The sequence below is a fragment of the Oratosquilla oratoria genome, chromosome 37 (genome assembly GCF_046742065.1).
Source record: "Oratosquilla oratoria isolate Oo_2021 chromosome 37, ASM4674206v1, whole genome shotgun sequence".
NCBI classification, from domain to species: domain Eukaryota; kingdom Metazoa; phylum Arthropoda; class Malacostraca; order Stomatopoda; family Squillidae; genus Oratosquilla; species Oratosquilla oratoria.
In genome coordinates, this window is record NC_134813.1 from 38,819,160 (window position 1) to 38,846,795 (window position 27,636).

The following is a 27,636-nucleotide window of genomic DNA, read 5'->3' on the forward strand; positions in this document are numbered from 1 at the left end:
CACTAAGACCCCTCAGTCCTGTACCATAACGCGTTCGCCCGAGTCACGTGACACTCCGACGTCACATCTTGCCACGTCATGCGCACGTGACGGCCGGTGTCGTCTCTTCCCTAAGATCGTCACAACCACGTCACGCAGTGACGGTGACGTGTACTACTATCACATTATGTGACGAGTCTTTCCCAAACATTCTGAACTAAAGAGACCAGTAAAGTTCTTAAAGCGATCCACGATCTACCAATTCCTTCAGACTTGTGACGCGATTAATTTTGTTCTGACGTAGGGAAAGACGATTTTATGTTACTGAGGGGACGCGGGCCCCCTCTTGAAAGGCCGCCTTTCTTGTGTTGAACAGAATCGCGTGTCGTCAACCAGAATAAGATTAATAAAGCGAGTTATCGGGTTAAGGGCCTTAACTTCAGGCTCTAATCCAGCATTTCTCAACCTGTTTACCCTTGCGTAACCTTTAAAATAAATTGCATGTCTCAAGGAATCCCTGCTGAGAAAAAAAGATTACCATATCTTTCTCATTTTATTTTCATTGTAATAATAGGTTAGATAGAATGATGTCTACATTACATTATTACAATAACCAAGAATAAGCCGTGCGTGTTTAATTATATTACGTTTATGAAATTAGATAAAAAATCAAAAGTGCATTAGCTTATCTCACTTGTTCTCGCGGAACCCTGGTTGAGAAACGTTGCTCTAATCCTTTTGTTACTTGTGGCATTCCCTCGGCTGAATAAAATCACGTGACGGCAGTCAGGACAAATGTGTAAGATATGGAGAGTGGTGGAAGGGTCACATGAAGAATTGTCACCCCAGAACGCCCACATGAAGAATCGTCACCCCATAAGATCCCACCTGAAGAATTGTCACCCCAGAACGCCCACATGAAGAATCGTCACCCCATGAGATCCCACCTGAAGAATCGTCACCCCAGAACGCCCACATGAAGAATCGTCACCCCATGAGATCCCACCTGAAGAATCGTCACCCCAGAACGCCCACATGAAGAATCGTCACCCCAGAACGCACACTAGAAAAATTGTCACCCCAGAACGTCCACATGAAGAATCGTCACCCCAGAACGCCCACGTGAAGAATCGTCACCCCATGAGATACCTGAAGAATTGTCACCCCAGAACGCCCACATGAAGAATCGTCACCCCATGTGATCCTACCTGAAGAATTGTCACCCCAGTATGCCGAATATCAACAATGGAATAAAGATTAGGTTAGGTTGAATGAGGGTTCTGCTCATTGTCATCAACTAATACAACCGAAGAATCGTAAACCCAGGATGGCCCACATGAAAAATTGTCACCCTAGGATAGCCCACATAAAGAATTGTCACCCTGTCGAAGTCTGGGGTGACGATTCTTCGTGTGATTGATCTCAACGTCTTGACGACTACTGTCGCCACTCCTGTGTGTGTGTCGTCGGCGCCAGCAGTTCACTATCACCAGTGGCGTCAGTAATACATCTATCCTCTTGAACCGCCTTCTATTACTTGCCTCTCATCTTCACACCCATGTACAAAACCCTTCCTTTCTCTCACCTCTTCTCTCCCTTCGTCTCGTCTTTCCTTCTCTCTTCTTGCCTCTCTAATTTCCATTACTTCCACTCACTCCTTGTCTTTCTTTACCGTACCTCATTCTCTTTCTCTATCCTCCCTTCCCTTCTTCCTCTTCCTCCCCTTTATAATTTCCTCCTCCACTTCCTTCCTTTTCCCTTCCCTCCATGCCTCTTCTCCCTCCTCCCTTTCCTTCTCGCCTTCCCTCCCTCTCTTTCCCCTCCCCTCCCCTCATTTCGATTATCTTTTTCCAAGCTTCTCCTAATCCCGTCCTCCTCCTCTTTTCCCCTCTCCTCCCCCCTCCTTCCCACTACTCCCCCACCCTTTCTTCCCCATTTTCCACGTCTTCCCGTTTCCCCTCATTTCCCCTCCCCTCTTCCCTTCTTTGACGACGTTTTTCCGTTTTTGTTTTTTATTAATCTCATTTCCCCTTTCCACACTCTTTCCCTGACCTTTCTGTAGTCTTCCCCTCTACGTTGTTCATTACTTCCTCCCTCCCCTTCCCCCCTCCCACACACCCCTCCCCACCCCCACCATCTCCTCCCACATCCCCCCTCCCCCTCCCACATCCCCCCTCCCCTTCCCTCACATCCCCCCTCCCCCTCCCTCACACCCTCCCCCTCACACACACACCCCTCCCCCTCACACACACACACCCCTCCCCCTCACACACAAACCCCTCCCCCACACACACACACACCTCCCCCTCACACACACACACCTCCCCCTCACACACACACCCCTCCCCCTCCTACATCCCTCTTCCCCTCCCATGCCCCCCTCCCCCCTCCCACATCCCCCTCCTCCTCCTCCTCCCCCCCATCCCCTTCACTTCCTTCAAAACCCCAAACACTTCTTCGTCCTCTCCCACTTTTCCTGTCCCCATCCTTTTATCATTGTCCTCCTTTTCACACGCCTTGTTTCTCCTCTTCTCCCCCTTCCCCTTCCCACCATTTCTCCCCCACGTCCCCACCAACCCCCCCTCCCTCTTTGCCCCGCTCGTTCTTAATCTTGCCTTTATTTGATTTTATTTAACTTAACTTTATCTTACTTTGTCCCTCCACACAACGCGATCCGAAACGACATTACGTCATTATCTTGTTTTTAATTTTATATATATATTGTGTGTACATATATTTTTATTATTTATTTTATTTATTTATTTATTTTTTTTATTTTTTATTTTTTTTTATCTATTTACTTTATTTTTTATTTATTTATTTTTTATTTTTTTTCTGTTCTGTCTGTTAGTCATGATTGGATGTTGCATACCGACGCACCTGAACAAGGGCCTTGAGGTCTCGGGTCTTCCGAATGGAGGTATACAGGCCGAGACTCCTACTGGTAGGACCAGTACCAGTGTCGCATCCAGTCGGAGGGGGGGGGGCAGGGCATGCACCCCCCTCCCCTCCCCCAGTGTGTCCAAGAATAGATCGAGAATCTTGTCTAGAATATCTGTGTAATTCGTAGCGCTGTCCACGGTACGTCTCGTGTGTGTGTGTGTGTGTGTGTGTGATTCACTATCATGGTCTTGGGTCACGTGGTGGACCCGTGATCGACAGTTATTAACCTCCCGGATGAGAGCTCAGAGCTCGTATGACAGATCTATGGGTAATACTGTGACCTTACACCTACACACACACACACACCAACTCCCCGTCCATGAGTGTTGGAGTACCACCCCGCAGCGAAGCGATACTGACATTATTTTAGCCCTGGGTGGGAGTCGAACCCGGACCGCCGTAGTGGCAGGCGAGAACTCCAACCACAGCGCCACGAGGTGTGTATGTATGTGTGTGTGGAAAACCGAAAGAATTTAGAATTTTTGGAAAGTCGTCTATGCACGTTCGAATTTACGAATGGTGATGGGGGGGAGGGGGGAGGTCATTATATCTCCCCCTATCCCCCCCGCGAAATTATTGAAGATTTTTTTTTTTTTTTTTTTTTTTTTTTTTTTTTTTTTTTTTTTTTTTTTTTTTTTTTTTTTTTTTTTTTTTTATCCTCGTCCATTGTAATTGTTATTTCGAACTATGTGTTCTTTTCATTATCTGCACTTTATGTATATTGATCCATTGCCAAATGAAATTGTTATTATTATTATTATTTGTTTATTTTATTTATTTATTTATTTATTAAGCTCTCGTCGCTAGCGCAGAACCGTTGGGGACACTGCACTTTCATACTTTCTCCTGTTTTTTTTTTTTTTTTTTTTTTTTTTTTTTTTTTTTATCATCTCATCCTCTAGTTTTCCTGTTCCTCCTCCCCTTCCTCTTCCCCCTCCACCACCTCCTCCTCCTATTGTAGTTTTTGTACCTCCTCCTCTTACCCCTCCTCATTCAGCAGCTCCTGTTTACTTTCGTATTCTTCCTCCTCTTACCTCTCCTCCTCTTCTTCCTCTTCTTCCTGAAGTTCCTCCACTTGTACCTCCTCCTCTTCTTCCTGAATTTCCTCCAATTGTACCTCCTCCTCCTCTTCCTCCTCTTACCTCTCCTCCTCTTCCACCTCTTCTTCCTACAGTTCCTCCAATTGTACATCCTCCTCCTCCTCCTCCTCTTCTTCCTCCTCTTACCTCTCCTCTTCCACCTCTTCTTCCTGCAGTTCCTCCACTTGCACCTCCTCTTCTTCCTCCTCTTCCTCTCCTCATCCCTCTTCTCTTTATCTTCCTTTTTCTCTTTCCTGTTCTCTCAATGTCTCCTCTTTTACCTCAACCTTCTTCCTCTTCCTCCTCCTCCTCCTGTTTATCCTTCTCCTCCTCCTCTTTATCCTTCTCTTCCTCCTCCTCCTCTTCCTCCTCCTCTTTATCCTTCTCTTCCTACTCCTCTTCCTCCTCCTCTTTATCCTTCTCTTCCTACTCCTCCTCCTCCTCTTTATCCTTCTCTTCCTACTCCTCCTCCTCCTCCTCCTCCTTCCCCTCCTCTACTCACATTTCTTCCAAACTTACCTCTTCGTCCTCCTCTTTCTTCTTATGTTTATCCTCTTCATGCAGTGCCTCCAATTTTACCTCTACCTCCTCTTCTTCCTCTTCTTCGTCCTCTTCCTCTTCCTTCTCTTCTTCCTCTTCCTTCTCTTCTTCCTCCTCCTCTTCTTCCTCTTCCTCCTCCTCCTTTTCCTCCTCCTTTTCCTCCACCTTTTCCTCCTCTTCCACTTTTTCCTCCTCTTCCTCCTCCTCTTCCTCCTCTTCTTCTTCCTCCTCCTCCTCCTCGTTATCCCAAGAGACCTCTGTCGGCCCCTGTGTGATCAGGAGAGTCCAGGTAATCTACCACCTCCTAGCTAGCCCTGACTCTCTCCCCAACCCCTCCTACCTCCAACCTCCAACCTCCTACCTCCAGGTGCATTTGCAAATCCTCCGAGGTTTTATCCATCACCACCTCACCCTCCACCTCCTCCTCCTCCTTCTTCTTCCTTTTCCCTCTCCCCTTCCTCCTCTCCTCTCCCTTTTCCTCCCCCTCCGCCTCCTCCTCCTCCACCTTTTCCTTCTTCACTTACTACTCTTCCTCCTCCTCTTCCTCCCCTCCACCACTGCCTCCGCTTCCTCCTACCCTTGTAATCTCTTCCTCCCTCCTCTTCTCTTTGTTTCTTTCCCATTTCCTTCCTCTTCCTCCACTTTCTCCTTTCTTCCTACTCTTCACCCTCCTACTCCTCCTCCTCTTCCTTTCTTCACATTCTTCCTCATCCATCTCCTCCTGACCTCTCCCACCCCTCCTTCCTTCCTTCCTCCTCCACTTCCTGTTCCACCCCTGTTAGTCGTCCCTCTTTTCCTCCCCCTCCTCCTCCCTCCTCCTGCCTCCCTCCTCCCTCCTCTCACCCCCCTCTTCTTTCCTCCCACCTCTCTCCTCCCTCTTCTCACCTCCCTCTTCTTTCCTTTCTCCTCCCACCTCCTTCCTTCCTCCCTTCCTTCCTCCCTCCTCAAACCTTCCTCCTCCCTCTCCCCTCTTCCTTCCCCCCTCCTCTCACCTTCTTCCCACCTCCCTCTTCCTTCCTCCCTCCTCCCACGTCACTCTTCCTTCCTCCCTTGTACCTCCTCTCACTTCCCTCTTCCTTCCTCCCTCCTCCCTCTTCCTTTTTCCCATCCCTCTCCTCCTTCCTCCCACCTCCCTCCTCCAGTGTACATGGACTCCGTTGTCCACAGAATTCACTCGTCATCATCATCGTCGCCGTCGCTGTCGACAAAAAGAATCTCTGGGTGGCTTGGGTGAGATCGCTGACTAGAGGACCTGGTCTTGGCCCTTGCTCGACACACACACACACACTCACTCACACACTCACTCACTCTTACTTACCCCTGCCACGCACTCAGGCCCTAGGTCCTGCACCGCGTCCTGAGCAAGTGGTTCAATAGATACACATAGAATAACAAGATAAAGCATGGGACTGACATTGGAGGTCTTTCGGTCCATAGCAAGGTCGGGTGGAGGGAGAGAGAGAGAGAGAGATTCTGTGGCTTCAAGGTATCTGACCACCAGCTGCTACTAGGTTGGCCAATAAATCACTCGAAGAAAATTTGTTATTGTTTTTATTGTAGGAGCGTCTGGGCAGGATGAGGTGACGCGTTTTGGGTCATCTGTCTAGTGGCTCTTGTCAGGGACGTGTTATGGCTTTTTCCAGAGGAGTTCTGCATTGGTGTTGTAGTGCTGGATGCCTGAACATAGTCTAGTGTGATTCTTATGGGTCTTGGGAACATTTTCTCTCCTGGGTTCATGTCTGAGGATGTTTGATGCATGAAGTTGATTGGACTGTAAAATAGGTTTTTTTTTTTTTTTTTTTTTTTTTTTTATTTTTCGGCAAAAAAAAAAAAGTATGATTATGAATAGATAAATAAATGAAAATTATAACAGCATAAATGATAATAAACAAAATAAAGAAATTCATTGGTATAGTTAAATAATAAACAGGAAATTAGTAAATAATAATAAACTGGCAGTAAGTGAAAATCAAGCAAATAATAAACAAACAGACAAATAAACAAATATTATAAAATAAATTGTTTTGTCAGGAAGTGTTTAAAGGGATCAAGGAAGGTTTTGGATAATTTGTGAGTAGCATGTTGTTATGCAGATGCATCCAATACCCCCATTACCTTATCCATCCACCTCATCCTTGTTGAAAGAGAAAACAAAATATGTAATTATATTTACAACTATTTTGTAGTACAGTATATTATAAGCATTTGTTTTGGTACGATGATATTTTTAAGGCTGTAAGAATAATAAGAGGGTGCACCAAATAATCAAAATACACAGGTTGATTGGTAACTCCAGAAGTGTTGGTAAATATGAAATTCAGTATAGTATAATAAGCTTCGTCATAAATGAGTATCTATGTGTATATGTGTGTGTACATGTGTGTATACATATATATACACATAATACATACTCAGGTTTGCAGTAAAAGGTGAATGAAAAAGAAAACTACATATAGCTTAATATCCACAAATATTAGGTTAGATTTAAAGCAAATATACGTAGGAAGTTTTTAGATAGTATTAATAGAAGCTAGTAGGGATATTTGTTGCTGACTAACAATAGCCCAAGATTGAATTTCAGATTGATCAGCGGAATAAGTCAAGACGTATAGACAAAGATATCGAGAAGGATAGACAAAAATACAGAAGACTGGTATGTTGATTTTGAAGTATTCTTGTTTGTACCGATATGCCAAAACCAAGTTTAAATTTGTGTTACAATGTTACTGTAATTATAGACTTTATTGTTTCCTCTCATGTTCATTTGCATATCTATTCATTATTTGGATGATGGAGAACATAAGCACAGGGGAAGGCTCGGAACCCTAAACACTCTAAAGTTTCGTTCGCGTAGAACTTCTTCAGAGAGTTCTACGCGAACGAAACGTTAGAGTCTTTAGGGTTCCGAGCCTTCCCCTGTGTTTATGTTATCCATCATCCAAATAATTTGTCTAAAATACTTATCAATATCTATTCATCTATATATTTTTTTTCAGGTCAAATTACTACTACTTGGCGCTGGAGAGTCTGGTAAATCTACGTTCCTCAAACAGATGAGAATTATTCACGGATACCATTTCGATTATGATGAGTTAGAAGACTTCAGATTAACAATATATAAGAATATTGTCTTAGGAATGAGAGTAAGTATTTTGACTCGTGTGAGCATTAAATTTGTTTCTTCACCCAAAAAAGTATGTCGGTAGACCTCAAATGTTTGCTGGTTGAATCATCTAACATAACTCAGAGCATAATTTTGAAAGTAATATTCTGGATGTGTTGTGTCTTGCGACACTGCTTCTGACCCAGGGCAGTGGGCGAGATGCAGGGATGACCTGTCATCCAGGAGGAGCCAAAATAAGAGGGAGGGAGGGGGGTGGATGGGAGTGGAGTATGTTGGGATGGAATGGGTGGGAGTGGATTTTATGCCTTTGTTTTCTGGCTACATCCCTTGTAAGGGGGAAAAATCCTTCGGTATATATATGTATTATTAGTTATATATCAATTTATTATTATTTTCTATTTACCTGTTTGTTTATTATTTAACTATACCTATGCATTTATTTATGTATTTTATTTGTTATTTACATTATTATAATTTTTATTTATTACTTTTTTTTTTTTTTTTTTTTTTTTTTTTTTTTTTTTTTTTTTTTTTTTTTTTTTTTTTTTTTTTCATCCGACCTAGATATGGACCAAAAGGTCTCCTGTTGGCATGCTCCACCTTTGTAATCCTTTGTAATATCCTGCATTTGATGGTATGTAGGATACTGTCTATCTCTATACAATTAGGCTTCTTCCCCTTTATAAGGGAGGTACCCAGCCCATTCCCATCCATCACCCAATTCCCTTTCATATTAGCTAATTGCATATAATGGGTCATCCCTGTCCCCGCCCCATTGCTGAGGTCAGAAGCAATGCAGGAAGGTGCAGCACATCCACAACAGGGCCAACCCTCCCTCCACATCCCTTTATGCAAAAATAGAGAAAACAAGGAGAAATTCCCCCAAGCTGTGTCAATTTATATTCTATTATCAACCATTAGGGTGCACTTGGGATAAATGTTCCTATAAGGATCATCCTGTATGTTCTGTGAAAAGCTAATGCCCTCCCAAGGTTACCAGTTCCATATTATTTACTCATGTTACTATTATTATTATTTCTATTACAGTATAAGCTCAATATAATAAACTTATTCAGCCAAAGCCAGGTTCATCATAGTGAAAGTTTGCTGTCAAGAGAGTCTGGTGGCCTACCCCCCCGTATGCTCTAGATTTTTTACTTTTTTACTTGATAGAATGTTTCCATGGTATCGTTTGTGGCTATCTAAATGTTTTTGAACTAGAAGGGTGGCAATACTGAGAGTTCCATGTGAATAAACAATCTAGTAGATTAGATTTTTTTTTTTTTTTTTTTTTTTTTTTTTTTTTTTTTTTTTTTTTTTTTTTTTTTTTTTTTTTTTTTTTTTTTTTTTTTTTTTTTTTTTTTTTTTAAGACTACGAGAAGCAAATAAATGTAAATGTCTTGAAGGATTAAAAAGTGTCATGAGAAATAGGCATCTGGGAATGGATGCAAAGATTATATGAAGGGGTGATTGTGCTGATGACGTTGTATGGGGCGTGGGGGAGACTTGGAGTGTAAATGAGGCCAAAAAGAGAAGTTGAAATGTGTTTGAGATGAAATGTCTGAGAAGTATGGTAGGGGGTTACAAGGTTGGATAGAGTGAGAAGTGAGGAGGAGAGTGGGGGTGGAAAAGGAGCTGGCAGATAGGGATGATGAAATAGTATTGGAATGGTTGGGACACATGGAAAGAATGCATTAGGAAAGAGGTGTGGAAGACAAAGGTGGATGGAGTGAAATTGAGGGGATGACCAAGGACAAGATGGATGAGGCAAAAAGGTCTTTGAGCATGAGGGGAATGCCTGATGAGCAAGAAAGGGAGAAAGCCGGGGATAGGGGTGAGTGGAAAATAACTGTGTATGGATGATACTTTGAAGGGGATTTTCTCTCAATCTTCTCTCTTTTCCATGTCTGTTGAGCAAAGAAGGGAGGGGGATGTGGGGAGTGCTTGTGTGTCAATGATATTTTGATGAAGTTCAAAGGGATTTCTCCCCGTCATCTCTATTTTTTGTATAAGGGGATGGAGAAGAGGGTCACCAATTAAGTGAAGCAGGCTTGCTATGGCTGTACTGCGTCTTGCTCTATTGCTTCTGAACTGGGCAGTGGGGAAGAGACATGGATGACCCTTAATCCAAGAGGAGCTAAGATGAGAGGGAAACAGGGGTGGCGAGTGGAAGTAGAATGGGTAGGAGTAGGTGCATGTCTTTGACTTAGCTACCCCCTTGTAAGGGGGAAGTAACCCTTGGTGCATAGATAGGTTGGGACATTTTTAACTGAACAGAATGAAATGTGTAATTTTGAGTTTGACATTGTTTTGTGTATTTTGTTTGCTCTTTTACGTACATATACCAAAGGCTTTTTTCCCCTTACAAGGGAGGTAGCCAAAAAACAGATATAAAAAAAAACACTCCTACCCATTCCGTCCCTAACGTACTCCACTCCCTTCCACCCTCAACCCTCACTCTTATCTTGGCACCTCCTGGACTTTTTTACTTATGTATTTGTTTATTTCCCCAGGTATTACTTGATGCCAGATGCAAATTAAAGATTGCTTGGGGTGATATAAACAATGAACCCCACGGTCAGTTAGTCATGCGTTTCGAACCTGGAATGGCCATCGACAGACACGTCTTTCTCTCCTATGTCCAAGCCATCAAGCAGCTCTGGCAAGACTCGGGAATCAAGGAAGCATTTAATAGGAGAGCAGAGTACCAGTTGGTGAGTCATCCATTAGTATATGTTTTTGTATAAAACTGGCAACGTACAAAACTGTAGTGGTGCGGCAAAGGATTGTGCAGTTCCTGAAATACTCCTTTCATTGTTGGTTAGGTGTAAAACTTTCGAGTTAGGAAGATTATTATAGTCATTGTGATTAGATAAGTCAGTTTTACAGAACAGCTTATTTTTATCTCATGATAAACTATTATCATAGCTTATATTGAGAGCATTTATTTATTTCACCAGCAGATTGACTGATTGTTTGAATTATTTTCCAATTTGTGTACAAGCATTTGGGGACAACCAGGGTAGCCACAGCTTTGTCTGTGTGAACTGTTAACATCTGTTTGTATTTACATTATTGTGTGGGTGTTGTGTATTATGGTATAGTAATGGCTTCAGGTGTGTCTGATGTGCCGAGATATTCATGGGTGATCTATCATGTAGTGTGATAGGTGCTGTGGATTTTATTTAACAGATGCTTCATGTTGTGTCTTGCTGACGTCAGAAACGTGAAGTAGAGAGAGAGAGAGAGAAATAGAAATGATTAACAGTGAGGATGAATAACTGAATAATGTAGAAAAAGGAGAAACAAGAACCAGAGCAGAGACAGAGATAGGCCTAAAGAAGTATAATGAAGCTGACAAGGAACAGAAAGAGGAGGAACCTCATAATAATGGGCCACATGGAAAAGAAAATTAAAATAAAAAAGTATATAGAATAAATAAGTAATAGATAGTTACAGAAAACTGATTGGGGCCTTGTCAGGATAATCAATACAATATGGTGTCTGATTATATAAGAATAATATGATGTAGGTTAAAGGAGAATCATGTTAGAAAATAACTCGCACACTTCTAGAATAGTTCGGATAAAGATACATTTAGTAACCTTATACACTTAGGGACATTTAGGTTGAATTGATGTGCATGTTAGAAGTTTTTTTGTAATATCAGTTATCTGACCAAGGCTCCAGGTAGCAGTCTCTTCAGAGGCATGGGTTCAAATCCCACCGCTGCCACCACTTTAATCACTGTTGTTACTCTGTCTACTGTTCCCTTCTATGGTCCCCTGTCACCACTCTGTTGTCATTGCTATGGGCCAACTTTCTTTTGTGTATAAAAGCAAGGTTGTGCAATTCCTTACATATTTACACTGGCTATTGTATTGTTTCAAAGAGACATGTAAAAATTACATCCTTTCCTAAAGTTCCTTTTTAAAGTCCTTTTCTCTCGGTCTCTCATGTGTTAAGAAAAAAAAAGGTAAAGAAGAAAAGCATTTTGATATATAATTTAAAGTTAAAATTATGTATGTTATTAGTGTAATGATTGTTCATTTGTGTATGTTTACAAATCTGTCTCTTGTTTTTCAGACTGATAGTATAGCATACTTCTACGACAGCTTAGATAGGATAGGAGCATTGGTAAGTTAGATATCATTTATAGTTTGAAGTTAACACTCTTGGGAAAAGGAGAAAAATAGCATTTTCAGGGGTTTGGTTGAAAATTGTGGATGTGGATGTGTTGTCTTGTGACACTGCCTCTGACCCAAGGCAGTAGACAAGGTGCAGGGATGACCCGTCATCCAGTAGGTGCTAAGATGAGAGGGAGGGTGGAGGGGGTGGAGTGTATTTAGGGATGAAATGGGTGGGAATGGTTTTATGCCTTTTTCTTTTTGGCTACCACCCTTGTAAAGGGGAAAAAGCCTTGGTATATGTATGTATGTGAATGAACAGCTGTATCTATTAATGAATTTACATATTTCATTTTGATAAAGTCCTGATGATACTATTCATCAGTTTGGGAACTAGGACTGGTGGGCAATATGTATATACAATTTTGTATAATTCAAGTTGGTATATTATGCACATATGTATGTATCCAGAGGTGGGCACTATTAACCAAAAAGTTAACTTCGTTAATCATTAATCCATTGACCAAAAAGTTAACTTCGTTAATCATTACTTCGTTAAATTAAAAAGAATGTAATAGAAGTTACCATTAATCCTTTCATCCATCACACCACTGCCTTTAGCCGTGAGGCTAAAAGACTGCCCAACGTTTGCTGGCATGCTCTCTTGGAAGATGATGGTGAAAATGAGCTCAACAAAGTGCAGCTACTTGAATCTAAGGAAGTCTTAGCCTAGCTTTCCCGCAAAAAGAACCTATCTTCATTGTCTCCTCAAACTGTACAAACTCTTACCCCATTTCATGTCTGCTCTCCTGTTTGCTTCCTTTATCATATCCTTTACCTCTCTTTTCTTTGTACCTCTCATATGATTCTCTTGTCCTATATTGTTACCAGTCTGTGAATGCTCATTCTTTCTCTTCTACAACCTTCTTTGCTTCATCATCCCACCACTCACTACCCTTCTATTTCCTCCCTACTGGTTCCACACACCATCTTTTCACACCTCCTTGAAACATCCTCATTCCTCCTCCATTCCTAATTCTACTCTATCCCTCACTCACTCCCACTCCTCAACTTCTTCTTTTACTCCTTTTCTTTTTCATTTAAGCAGTGTACTCAAAACACTTTCCTACCTTCTGTCCTTTTCCTCTTTCTCCATCTATCCTCCACTCTCAACTTATCTTCCACCAAAAAATGATCCGATATTCCCCCACTCTCTTCCCGTAGAACATGTACATCCAAAACTCTTCCTACTCCTCTCCTGGTTACCACTGTATAGTTCATTAAAGCCCTATTCACCACCCTTCCAGCCACCACCCTCGCCCATGTGTACTTATGCTTGACTTTCTTCCTAAACACTGCATTTACTATCATCAATTCTCTAGACACATCACCATCACCTCTCCACTACAATTTTTTCATGGAACTCCACACTTCCCAACTACTCCATCTATTGGTTCATCTCCTACCCTGGCTTTAAGATTTCCCAATACCAGTACATTGACATATCTCCCTAAACCCTTTATGCACTCATTTAACCTCTTCACTCCGGGGCACATCGCACGTCTGGCAGCATTAGCTGCCCGACGTGCAATGTTGCGTCATAATAATCGCATTATAAAAAATAAAGTCAGTGCTCAATCATTCGTTCTCTTTCACCCGTGAATTTTGATAACCATAGAAAATATGATGAAGCCAGTTTAGAGAGAATGGAGGTTACGTAGGTACGACTACAATAAATATAATCAAGATGCCGACGTCGGCATCATCGCGTACCCACTTGCTCCTCATGACGCCTATGCAGGTGTCACCGTATGGAAGTGGTTAAATCTATCCAAAAAATCTCCCTTTTCTCTACACTTTTCTCACTACCAGGCCAATATGCACTTACAAAGACCTACATCTCCCTTCCCAGTTTCACCTTCATCCACATTAACCTTGAAGAAACCTCCTTTCACTCCACCACACACTTATCTATCTCTTCACTTACTAGTATAGCCACCCCTTCTCCCCCTCCTGTCTTCACTCCTGACACCCTCACAGTTACACTCCCAAACTCAAACTTGCCCCTTCCTTTCAACTTAGTTTCACTCAATGCCAACACATCAATCTTTCTTCTCACAAACACACTGCCCATCTCATCCCTTTTACTCACATCTGTACCACATCCACGCACATTAAAAGACCCAGACCTTAGGCTCCTGGTTGGAAAATTCCTTCCAGACCCTTTTATAGCTTTGCTTTTATTAGGAATGTCCTCTTTGGGGCTCCAAAGAGTAGGATGCCTAATCCTATTCCCAGCATAACAGAGGACAGTGCAGGATGATAAAATATCATCATTAACTATAGAGATTTCCTCTATCACAGAACAAATGTGTGGCTCTGGTCCATAGGGGTGCCCCATATAGACCCTAAAGTATGAGCTGCATGCTACTGAGCCGTTTTTAATCCCACAATAACATGCAGCCAATGGTAACATGCAAAAATTACTGAAATTGGGGTATTAATGGAGTTAAAGAAAAAATAAATGAAAACTATATTGATGGTAAACCTTCATTTTCTGGTTTAAATTTTATGTGTATAAAGATCTACAATGAGTATTGGTTGGAATTACTGTGTTTGCTAATTAGGACCGTTCCGTAACTCTTACTGTAACAGGTGGAATCAGACAGACTAATTGCATTTCTTTGATTTGAATTTAGATATGTGTCACTGGTCATATCATAAATCAAATAAAAAACTGGTCTCAGTTGGGTAAAACAAATCACTGTGGTACAAACTTAGTATCAGTTGGACAGAAAACAAGATTATTTAGGCAGAAGAATGAAATCACAACAAAGTGATAGACACCAAAGCTAGAGACAATAAAAGACTCATATTTTCTTTTGCTCTGAAGTTTGAATCAGATGAGGAAAGGGAGCATAAATGTGCACAAACATAAACCGCAATAAAACAACCATGCAATCGGGCAAAACTCCCAACACCCCCCCAGTTAGCATGGCTACCATATGTCAGACCTACTATACTGTTGGTGAGCTTATGTCAGCGAAAAGGAAATGTGTCTTGGGTTCCAAGAGATATATGTTTATACTCTTTTCATGTATTCATTTTCCAATTTTTTTTTTCTTCTTCTTCCTCTCTCTCTCTCCCTCTCTCTCTCTCTCTCTCTCTCTCTCTCTCTCTCTCTCTCTCTCACTCCCTTGCTCTCTCTCTCTCTTTCTCTCTCCTTTCTTTTCTTTTCACTATAAAATAATACATATTTTGTTGGAAAGTGTCACAATGACTCGTTCAGTTACTAATCTGCACTAAAAATCTGAAAATAAGGAAAGTTTATGTATGAAATTAACGGACTATTAAAGGAAATTGCCAGTGTAATGGAAGTTAATTACTCCATTAATGAGTTTCAAAGTTAACTTATAAATCAATCTGTTAATAAGAAAATTAACGTTGTTAATTAATGATTAATGGATTAACAGAATGGTGCCCAGCTCTGTATGTATCTACATGAATGTATTTTTAATTAGATTAAGGATGTGATTCTGTATGGTCTTGAATCAAGTGCTGGACTTATGATCAGTAGCTATTACCCTTTCAGATGACAACTTTTCAGCTCATATCACCCGATCAATGGGCAATTCTGGAACCTTACAAACACACCACACACCCATCCCTTTACGCAAAGGGGACAGTAATAGCTTCCATTTATTTAGTGGAAGCTTTCATGCTGTGAGCAAAATATAACCCTGATAAGAACTGGTGGGATCCCATTTTCATGCCATGAGAGACTCTATCTATATACAAAAAGCTTTTTCCCCCTTATAAGGGAGATAGCCAAGTCAAAGGCACGTACCTACTCCCACCCATTCCACTCCCCTCCACCACCCTTTCCTCCCTCTCATCTTAGCTCCTCATGGATGATGGGTCATCCCTGTATCCTGCCCACTGCCCTGGGTCAGAAGCAATGTAGCAAGACACAGTATATTAAAGCAAGGCCACTTCACTTAATCAGTGACCCCTCCCCTCTCCATCCCCTCATGTAGAAAAAGAGAAAACAAGGAGAAATCCCTTCAGGCTGCATCAAAATATCATTCACACATAAGCACCCTGTACCCCTCCCCCCATCCCTTGTCCCTCCATTCCTTGCATAACAGTATAATCTATACTCAGCCACTCTCCACTCATTCCTATCTCCTGCCCTCTCCCTTCCTTGATCATCACCCCCCTTCAGCCCATCCATCCAACTATTCCTCGTTCATCCCCTCAAATTCACTCCCTCCACCTCTGCTTTCCACACTTCTTTTACTAATCTTTCTTTATTCATTCTCTCCATGTGTCCAAACCATCCCAATACTCTTTCATTAGCCTTATCTGTCATCTCCTTTTCCACTCCCTCTCTCTCCTCCTCACCTCCTTGTTTCTCACTTTATCCAATCTATTAACCCCTACCATACTTCTCAGCCATTTCATCTCAAACACATTTAAACTCAGCCTCTCTTACATTCTAAGTCTCTACCCCATACAAAGCCATTGGCACAATCACCCCATTGTACTATCTCCTCTTGGCTTGGCATCTATCCATTTGTATCAGTTTGAGAGACTCAAAAAAAAAATAGTAATGGATTCACAAGTCACTCAGGGAAGATATATTTTGCTGTTGTCTAAGGAATGTTAGTGTAGGTTATTGTAGTTGGAGGCGTTCTGTGTCTTCCATACATATACCAAAGGCTTTTTTCCCCAACACAGGAGTAGCCAAGAAGAAAAAGGCATAGAAACCACTCCCACCCATTCCATTCCCTACATAATCCACTCCCCTCCACCCTCCTCGCTCCCTCCCATCTTGGCACCTCTTGGATGACGGATCATCCCTGCATCCTGTCCACTGCCCTGGATCAGAAGCAGTGTCGCAAGACACAGCACATCCACAGCAAGGCCGCTTCATAAATTCGGCAACCCCCCCCCTCTCTGTCCCCCCATGCAGAAAAGGAGAAGAGGGGGAGAAATCCCTTCGGGCTGCGTCAAATTTTTTCTCATACATACTTCCTCACCCCCCATCCCCCACCCACTCCCCCTCATGCATCACAGCATCATCTATACACAACCCCTCTCCATTCACCCCTATCTTCTGTCCTCTCCCGTCCTTCCTCTACAGACATTCCTCTCTTTTGTAATGCCCCTATCACCCCATCCATCCATCTCATCCTAGGACGCCCCCTCATATTCACTCCTTCCACCTCTGCCTTCCACACTTCTTTTATTAATCTTTCTTCACTCATTCTTTCCATGTGTCCAAACCATCCTAATACTCTTTCATCAACCCTATCTCCCAGCTCTGTGTCTTAGATTTCATTTATAATAAAAAGATTTCAAGGCCCTATTATGGGTACCTGCATATGGTGGTCGTGCAGGATGGACTGTAAAACTCCCTTTTTTCAAAACCTATCAACTCCCCTCACCATAAAGACACATGGCCTTGAGGGGCTGACTTGTTCTATAGCCTTGTTTACGCAGGGTAAGTTCAAGAGGCAAGTAAAGTGTGCAAGTTAGTTGAACTGGAAAGGAAAGCGAGCAAGTACATTTTCACAAGGTCAAGTCAGAGATAAGTGCCCTGCTCACTTTCTTTTCCAGTTCAAGTAATTTGCACACTTGACTTACCTCTGAACTTGCCCCGTGTAAACGAGGCTTGTGGACTGGGCGCAAGATCTTTCTCTACTAAATTCAACTCTAGTTCTTACACATTTGCATGCATGGGAGCTGGTAACTGGTGACTACTTCCCTCTCCTTACCACTTTTGACCAGTGGCATAGAAACGTTTCTCGCAATAATACAGTACAGACAATAGTTCAAAGTTTCTTCCCAGAGATACATGGGAGAGACCAAGGATCATCGTCAGCCACAGTGGGGACTGTGAGTTTTCCAGTTAATGAAACCCCAAGGCAACAATTAATTAATCAGATTTTGTCATGTACAAAAATGGGCACAGAATTTACGTAATTCCCTAGTCTCAGGTGTCAGGTAGATTTTGTATGGGTGTTTTGAAGAGGTGCCAAAATAAAAGGGGGGAAAGGGGGTGGATGGGAGCTGAGTATGTTGGAGATGGAATGGGTGGGAGTGGTTTTTATGCCTTTATTTTTTAGCTACCTCCCTTGTAAGGGGTAAAAAGGCTTTGGTATATGTATGTATGCTTTTAAGAGTGTTGAAAATTCAGTCTGTATGGTAGTATGGGTAATTGGCCTAGTTGTTACATTGAACATTGTTGCTTATTTCACAATATAAATACATACCAAAAGGCCTTCTCCCCCAATTCATGGGGTGGTTGAGTCAAAATATAAACCTACTCTATACCCATCCCACATAATATTATTATATTACACTGTATATATTGTAATTTCACATCAATTTTAACTTAATACAGGAATATACCCCAACAAATCAAGACATCTTGATGTGCCGAAGGGCCACAAAAGCCATTACGGAGTTCACAATAGCCATCAATAACGTTCCATTTCTCTTCGTCGATGTCGGTGGTCAAAGAACACAGCGACAAAAGTGGTTTCAGTGTTTCGAGAGTGTTACATCAATCTTGTTCTTGGCTTCATCATCAGAGTTTGATCAGACTCTAGTAGAAGACAGGTAGGCTAAATGTACATACAAAGTTTGAAATTAAGTTTGAATATTAATTAAAAGCTCTTGTATTGACTTCCTCAACTGAAGAGTTCTTTTTTCATCATTTGTTTTGATAAAGATATATTGTATTTCAGTATGTTCTTACATAATTTTTATTTATTTATCTACTTATCTATTTATTTATTTTCTATCTCTTTCCAGAAAAACGAATAGGCTTCTTGAGTCTTTGAATATATTTGGTACAATTATCAATAACCGTAGTTTCCGGCTTGTATCCATCATTTTATTTCTAAACAAGACAGACCTTCTTATACAAAAAGTGAGATCAAGGCAGAGTAACATATCACATTATTTCTCGGAATTTGTGGTAAGTGAAAAATGTCCAATGTATAGTTTTAATTTTTTTTTTTTTGTAATTAAGCTTTACTTTTTCAATTATATCTAGAATATTAATCCATAAGGAGCTAAGATAAAAGGGGTGGGGGGTGGGTGCATGCCTTGGCTGGCTGCCTTCCACATAAGGGAAAAAGTATTTGGTATATGAATAGCTATTCTGTTCTATATACTAAGGTGTTTTTTTTTGTTTTTTGTTTTTTCTCTCTCTCTCTCTCTCTCTCTCTCTCTCTCTCTCTCTCTCTCTCTCTCTCTCTCTCTCTCTCTCTCTCCTTATAATGGAGGTAGCCAAGTCAAAAGACATGTACCCACTCTCATCCACCACCCTTTCCTCCCTCTCATCTTAGCTCCTCTTGGATGAAGGATCATCCTTGTATCCTGCCCACTGCCCCGGGTCAGCAGTTCAGCAAGACACAGTACATCCACAGCAAGGCCAATTCACTTAATTGGTAACCCCCCCTCCCTCTCTCTGTCCCCTCATGCAGAAAATAAAGAATGTGGAGAAATCCCTTCAAGCTGTGTCAAAATATCATTCACATATTACCACTCCCTATTCCCATCACCTCCTTTCCTTGCAACACAGTATTATCTAGACACAGCCATTCTCCACTCACCCCTATATCCTGCCCTCTCCCTCCCTTGCTCAACAGACATTCCCCTCCTGCTCAATGCCCCTTTCACCCCATCCATCCATCTCATCCTCAGTCGTCCCCTCAAGTTCACTCCATCCACCTCTGCCTTCCATACCTCTTTTACTAATCTTTCTTCACTCATTCTTTCCACATGCCCAAACCATCCCAATACTCTTTCATCAGCCCTATCTGCCATTTCCTTTTCCACCCTTGCTCTCCTCCTCACCCCCCTTGTTTCCCACTATCAATCCTTGTAACCCCTACCAAACACATTTCAACTTCTTTTTGCCTCTCTTAAATTCCAAGTCTTCATCCCATACAGTGTCATCAGGACAATCATCCCTTCATATAACCTCCTCTTTGCATCCATTCCATTATGGTGCTTTTTAATCCTCCATGGCATTTACTTGCTTCTCTCAATCTACAGTTTACATAGGTAGTAATATTATTATCTCTCTCTCTCTCTCTCTCTCTTTCACACACACACATTTGCACTGCAAGAGAGGGTTGGGTGGACTATGTGTAACTGAACCTAGAGAAGGCTTTTGATAATGTACCTCACAGTCAACTCGTGTGGAGATTGGAGGACTGAGAGACACACTACTAGAATGGATTAGACTTTTTGAAGGAAAGATACATGAGGACAGTAGTAAAGGATAAGATGTCAAGATGGAGAGCAGTAACGAGCAGTTTCAAAAGGTTCAAAACTTGCACCAATAATGTTTCTTGTCTATGGATATCTATGGCTGATTAAGTGAAGTGACCTTGCTGTGGATGTACTGTGTCTTGCTACATTGCTTCTGACCCAGGGCAGTGGGCAGGATACAGGGATGACCTGTCATCCAAGAGGAGCTAGGATGAGAGGGAGGAAGGTGTGGTGGAGGGTAGTGGAATGGGTAGAAGTAGGCATGTGTGCCTTTGACTTGGCTACCTTCCTTGTAAGGGGGAAAAAGCCTTTAGTATATAGATATAGATAGTCTATGGGAAGGAGAGTGATGGAGAGGGAGGTACAGGGGAGATGCAGGCGAGGGAGACCCAAGCTGCGCTGAAAGGACAGACTGAGAGAGGACCTTAAGGAGAAACATCTGGAGGAGCAGGTGATGGACCGAAACCAGTGGAAACAACTAGCAATGAGCGGTGACCCCATATGAAAATGGGAAACGTCAACAGGAAAAGAAGTATATGGTTATGACATGATGACAGGCACAACAAGCTATGACAACATGTTTGCAGATGACGCAAAAATAATGAGAAGAGTAAAAAATGAACAGGACTACAGACTAAAAAAAATAATCTAGACACAATTTTTGCATGGAGCCAAGAATGAGAAATGAAGTTCAATACCAATAAAATACAAATCACCAGAAATGGGCAAAAGTGGCAAAAGATCATCTGTAAACTATTTCTTAGGAAGCAAACCCATTGCAAAACCAAAAAAGGAGAAAGATTTGGGAGTGTCGATAAAAGACAATCTGTCACCTGATAGACATATCAGCAAGATTGTGGGAGAGATATACAAACTGCTGCAAAGATTGAAGTGGCTTTTCACCATATGGATGAAGAGGTGCTGAAAGACTCGTAGAAACCCTGATCTGTCCAAGACTGGAATAAGCATCAGTGGTATGGTCCCCACACAGAGTGAAGGATGTAAGCAAGATGAAGAGAATACAAAGGACAGCAACTAAACTGGTCCATAGCCTGGCAGATAAACCTTATGAGGAGAGACCAAAAGCACTGGGTCTGCCAACTTTGAAAGATCAAAGAGAAAGAGGTGATATAATTACTTTATTCAGATCACTAAAATGGATAGACTACACTGACAGAGATCTCTTGATTAAGGATGGGAGGGCTTTAAGAGGTCATGGGAATAAATTAAGAAAGACGAAATGTCTTAATCTCTTCAATATGAGTCAAATATTCGCACACACATCAGGTTGCCTTATGTACCATGAGGCATCAAAGTACACACATTAGAAAATATAAAGTTAATACTGTCATACTCATTCTCTTTCCCCCAAATAAATATAACATTACAGAAAACTTGAATAAGCCTGTTCACAGAATACGAAGGTCACTCAGCTACAACTATAAAATAAATATAATCAGGAAGCTGATGCCAGCATACTCGCATACCCCACTCGTGGATCATGACACATACATAAGCATTATCATACTGAAGAGGTTAAAGCAGCATTAATATGCTGAAGAGCAGGACAGTCTCATTTTGTTTGTGGTTTTGAGAGACAACACTCCTCCCCCTTCAGCCTGTTCTTGTGGTACTCATCTTATTATGCCTCACATTTCACTGAGACCATAGTTACTCAACCTACTACAACAACCTCATTATCATTATCAGACTGCGGTGCGGCCACCACCCAGCACTTCTAAGCTACCAGAAGAGGCTGGATGACCACATTGTGAACAGCTGCCCAGGATGTAACACTTCACCCCATACCATACAACACATAATGGAAGACTGCATTATACACAATCATGCACGCAAACAACATAACACACACTATAAAAGATTTGTGGGAAAACCCAGTTTCGGCTGTGGCATTCCTTGGGGAGATGGGACTGCTCGGACAGACAGTCTAGGAAACAACAACAACCTCATTATCTTCTTTCTCTAACAACATTTTCATTACATTTTATTTAAGGAGAACCTTCAGCAATACCTCTGTCTTCTATCCTCACTTTTTCGTAGTTTATGTGTGGAGGAAAGGAGTGATACAAGTGTATGATTGGGTGGTTTGTCTGGTTTCAGGGAAATCCACACGATGAGAGAGATGTTCAGCAGTTCATCTTGCACAAATTTGTAGAGCAGCAAAGGATTGACAACACTAGAAGACCGCTGTTCCATCACTTCACCACCGCTGTGGATACGGAAAACATCAGAGTAGTTTTTAATTCTGTTAGAGACACAATTCTTCAACGGAATCTGGAAGTATTGATGTTACAGTAAGGCTGTTGAAGTTATATAGGTCACTTAGTGTTCACAAGATGATAAAAGAATGATTTTACAATGAAAGAAATACTTTAGGGTGTTGAGAAAAGACAAAGTGAAAAGTTTCTTAAGCATTGTGTATAAGCAGTGTTACTAAATCATACTCATATCAGAATAAGGACACTAGAAGAATTCCATGCATTTTTCATTCCATTATGAATTGTGAAATTCATGAGTCAGTTGAAATATGCTTATAATCTCCAGTCATTTATATTGACAGAATGAATGCTCAAATCTCATTGGAAAGTATCTTGTGGTAATTATTTCTTGAAATTACTATCTTAAGTTCTTAATTGTTTCATTTACTATTAACATAAGTGTTCTCCTTTGTAAGTCCGTTGTACAGTGTGAATAATACATTTTAAATGTAGTTGATAGATTTTTAAGTATACTTGAAATGACTGATTGCAGAACATTCCATCTCAATTTTTATGCTCCTCCATCACAATCAAGGGAGAAGATCTCTCGGTAACTCTCATTCCGTGAAAACTTCATCGGAGATAAAAGATAGACATAGCCGTGGCAAGTGAAACGCTAAAGTAGAAGTTAGCTTAAAAGCTTGCGGTGTTGTTGTCAGGGTGAAACCATAAATGAAACAAGCTCATTAAAATGCTCCAATCAGTATTTAGTCCCTAATCACAGAAGAAAATTAGTTTACTTCATCTTCAGAAAGTTTTTTTGTCATGTGTGTTTGTAGTTATTAAACAAATCTGATTCTTCCTGTGGTTAATTCAGATATTTTAAGTGACTCAGGACAGTAACAAGTACAGATTTTTAAAAGTTTTGTTAACTTCACTTGTTCGAAAATATTTTAGAGAATTCTTGTTACTTCATTGATTTTGAGATTACAACTTTATAAAGAATGCATTTCTATTTTATTTTAGTAGTTCTTTGTTTTATGCGTGCGTAAGATTTAGTAGTGTAGCTATAAGCCTTAACTTTTTTTGTACGGTTATCTACATAAACAAGATGGTAATAACATTAGTTACCTGTCTGCTGGATACTTGGTTGCTAAGAAGCACAAATATTGCAGTGTAAGATTAATTTTCCATTTTTCACAAAGAATTTCCACAGGTCACAAAGGAAACTTAAGGTTATTATATGAGTATTTAATTTACACATCTTGATGCTCTGAAGACATTCCAATATTCAGGTATGGGATAACCCACAGGACAACTAGTGACAAATAGTCAGTAAGGTTCTCAATAGGAGCATTGCTGGATATGCCGTAGCATCTGCTTAAGATATATTTTTTAATAGTCACTGTGTTTTCCAGAAGAATTGGGTAGCCCATTTAAGCTTGATTACAGTTCTCCATGTAAGAGTGCAAGTATGGTGATGTCATAGGCTAGTTCAGAGTAAGAACTGTTAGTACATAATCCATAGCCTAGTGAAATTGGATCTGTTTTTTTTTTTCTGTTGCCATAAGCACAAAAAATAAGTGCTGCTATTGCCCATACACTTCCTGTTCACTCTATAGGGATATGATTAGGTTATACTGTGCAGTTAAAACAAAGTATTAGATAAATCTTAGAAGAGGAAATTCAGGTTGTGAGGATGGAGAGGAATGTCAAAAATGCAGCTTAAAAACTGAGGCAGCAGAGCTGTATCTAGTCACAAATCAGTGACCTGAGCATCATGAAGCTTGAGAATTTTTTTTATTCAGAGATATAAAAGTTTGTTGTGTAACTCCATCCATATTTTATTTTTTATATTTATTGTTATTAAAGGGATGGAGAAGACTCAAAATTTAATTGTGCCAAAGAAAGAAAAATAATTTTATTGGAGGTAAACAAAAAAAAAAAGGAATCTTCGGGTAGAGTAGAAATTAAGATTTCAGAGAAAGATCAAGTTACAGTTTTTATAGTTATAAAACATAAATCCTTGATATATTTCTTCATCTGTTGATTACTTGCCTTGGGAATTTGGACATTAGAATGAAGATATATTTATAGGATGTAATATTTTTCACAATGGAAGATTTTTCATGGAAATTTTATTTTTTTGCTGGAAAAATGATTATTAAGTAATAAGAGTATGATGTAATTAGGATCCATTAGGAGGATGTATATTTATATTTGTGTGTGAAAGTGTATAATTTGTACAAAGTACAAGATGTGCAGCCAGTTGATTACATCCGAGCAATCCTCAAGTCCCCTCTTTGAGATACACCCATGTACAACAAGTTGTTCTCAAAGGAATAAACACATTGTGACCAAAAGTGCCCAGTAGCTTCTACACAAGAATTGCTAACCACACAGTCAAGACCAGCGGATTATAGACTTGTTTTAGGATACTGCCTTTAGAGTTTAGGGATTTATACATGCAGGGCAGCTTCTGTGAAGTCCTTATAAGAGAATGTTGACTGGCTCATACTGAAATGATATAGAGAAAAACCACCCCATTGCATAATCACGTACATCTGAATTCCACGATAATGAATCTTAGAGTTCCGGATATTAGTTGATTATCCCAAAAGTTTGGAAAGTCTTAAGCAGGTCATGTAAATTCCGACTAATAATGAAGTGATATAGTCACCTAGGTTATGGGATTGCAGTATAACCAAGAGGTTTCTAGAAACATGACTCTTCACATGTTTCACATATAGTTTTACCAAACTCTTCCTTTAACAAATAAGCATTTATTGGTACTGCTAGAATGCATGGTGGAATTTAAGCAGAGCTTACTTGGGTATGGACTAGGAATGCTAACACCAATTTGTGTTAGCTGTTATTAGATGCTTACTAATCACTGAGATATTTTTCTATGCAGGGACAAAATGTACCATTGCTTTTATATAGAATATGGAAAGACAAAACCCACTCAACGGATAGTTTCGGGAGTTGAAGTACGACTCTATTCCAGCTTAGTATCATTATGTTTTGGGTTTGAAAGAATGCTCAGAATTATAGGGTATTAGTAGTTTCTCAGAAAAATAAGTTCCAAGTGGGTTAACTCAAAGTAGTTGATTATTTGCTTTCTGTGGTCTTTTTATACAATTGAGGATGGGTATTCTTTCTATAGACGTGTTATGGTTAGACTAGCTTTCTCAGTTCTGAAACTAGGGCTGAATAAAAGACATGATGAGCTGTATATTTAGGATATTTTGTGTACTGTGTTTGATATGAAGGATGAATACCTATTACTGTGTTATGGCTAGCTTTTATACTATACTCTGTCTTAAGCATGGAGATTTCATCTTGTCTCATTCAAATGTATAATGTTAGAGCTTCCTGTGTACAGTTAGCCTTCTTTAGGACATGAGAGAGCAAGAAAAGCCTAAGTTATTTTATCATTAGTTTGTGATGATCATCATTACTATTAGTTTGTACACTGATAATAATTAGCAGATAGTTAATAGTAAACTGGATATGGAAATTTATATGCAAAGATAGCCGGCAGCAGTGCCACTTGCAACGTGGTGCATGTGATCTCTTAAGGATAGATAGTAAGATAGCATTCTCCTTCTTTCTCTTCCATTTTCAAATCGAACTATTTTCATACTAACACAACCGAAAAAGGGGATTTTTGACAGTTTGCACGTGTGTTATTTTTAGTGTATAAAATATTTTAGTGACAGCTTTTTTTCTGCTTTTTTTTTTATCTCTCCTTTCATCTCTTGGAATTGGTAAAGGGAAAGTTTGCTCTGAGTTCAAGGCTTCAGGTTGTGTCATATTTAATGGACAAGTTGCAAACAGGGGTTAATAGTTATTGTTTGGAGATGATTTATATATATACATATATATATATATAAGCAGTCTTAGCTGTACTATACAGATGAATGAAAAATTATAAAAGATGTTTCCATTTGTGTGTATGCATGTATGTGTCAGAGAGGTATGGATCACAGTAGTATTATACATACATATATACATATACCAAAGGCCTTCTCCCTCTCATAAGAGCATGATAGAATCCAACCATACACCCACTTCATACACTAGTAAAACCCACTTAACCACTTCAGTACTATTCAAATTCTCGCACACAGCATTGGCTGCCATATTTAATGTGCATCACACTACATGCATTATAAAAAATAAAGTCACTATTAATTACTTGTTCGCTTTTGCTCTGAGTAATGATAATAAACAGAAAATGTTATCAAACCAGTTAACAGAATCTGGGGGTAACTCGTGTATAACTACAAAAAATATATGTATATAATCAAGATGCCGACACCAACCTCTTCGTTTACTCACTCTCGCCTCATGACGCCTACGTAGTCGTCATCAAACTGAAGTGGTTAACAATCCTTCCATGCCATTCAGGCAATGCAGCAAGGCACAGCAGTTCCACAACAAGGCCTGATAGCTGGGGATGATTACCCCCCACTGCTTCATCATACATATGTTAGGAGTAGTACTCCCACACACACATACATAAATACACACACACACACACAAAACACTGGATAATTACTCACACACACAAAACACTGGATAATTACACAAACATACACACAAAACACTGGATAATTGAACACACACACACATTTGAACTGTACATGAATATGAGGCTAGGTTTGATAAAAGATTAGAGAATATGAGATGGGACCCAGTGAATGTTGCTCCTACACAAAGGTAAATACACACACATAGACACACACACACAAACAAAGAAGAAAAAGAGGTGACTTGTTGACCATCTACAGAATTATGAGAGGTATGGAAGTCCTTGATAGAGAAGACTTACTAAATTGGGATGAGAAACACGAGGACATGGAAGGAAGCTCAAAAAGACAATTATAGAATTGACCTAAAAAAGAAAAAACAAAATCCCCACAGAGTGGTGGACATATGGAACAGACTGGACGAAATGATAGTGTGGGCAAAAACCATATACGAATTTAAGAACAATTTAGATACTGCAAGATACAGAGAGGGGACAGCATGAGCATAGCCCCCTTTCCCACAAGATACAACTAGGTAAATACACATACACACACACGCACAGTTGGTAGAGTTCCTGGCAGCCACTATGGTGGTCCAGATTCATATCCTGCCAAGGGCTGAAATAATTTCAGTATCACTGCACTGCAAGTTGTTACTCCAACTCTCGTGAGTGGGGAGTTGGGGGTGTGTGTGCATGTAAGGTCACAGCATTACCCAAAGATTGGTCATATATAAGCTCTGAGCTCTCTTCTGGGAGGGAAATAGCTGTCAATCATGAGTCCAACATGTGATCCAAG

General features: G+C 40.5%; 1 protein-coding gene across 3 annotated transcripts in view; it reads left to right on the plus strand.

Moving 5' to 3' along the window:
• The window catches only part of cta (Guanine nucleotide-binding protein subunit alpha cta), a 43,954-nt gene extending 16,878 nt beyond the window's left edge, over positions 1 to 27,076 (plus strand). The window contains exons 2-8 of one of the 3 annotated variants that reach the window (XM_076175576.1): positions 7,105 to 7,194; positions 7,538 to 7,684; positions 10,179 to 10,379; positions 11,752 to 11,802; positions 18,202 to 18,419; positions 18,615 to 18,780; positions 22,206 to 27,076. In XM_076175576.1, coding sequence (XP_076031691.1) covers positions 7,105 to 7,194; positions 7,538 to 7,684; positions 10,179 to 10,379; positions 11,752 to 11,802; positions 18,202 to 18,419; positions 18,615 to 18,780; positions 22,206 to 22,403 — 1,071 coding nt within the window. In that variant the 3' untranslated portion in view covers positions 22,404 to 27,076. The remainder of the gene's footprint in view (positions 1 to 7,104; positions 7,195 to 7,537; positions 7,685 to 10,178; positions 10,380 to 11,751; positions 11,803 to 18,201; positions 18,420 to 18,614; positions 18,781 to 22,205) is intronic. The other 2 variants (XM_076175577.1, XM_076175578.1) reach the window with 2 other exon arrangements.
• The last annotated feature ends 560 nt before the right edge of the window (positions 27,077 to 27,636 follow it).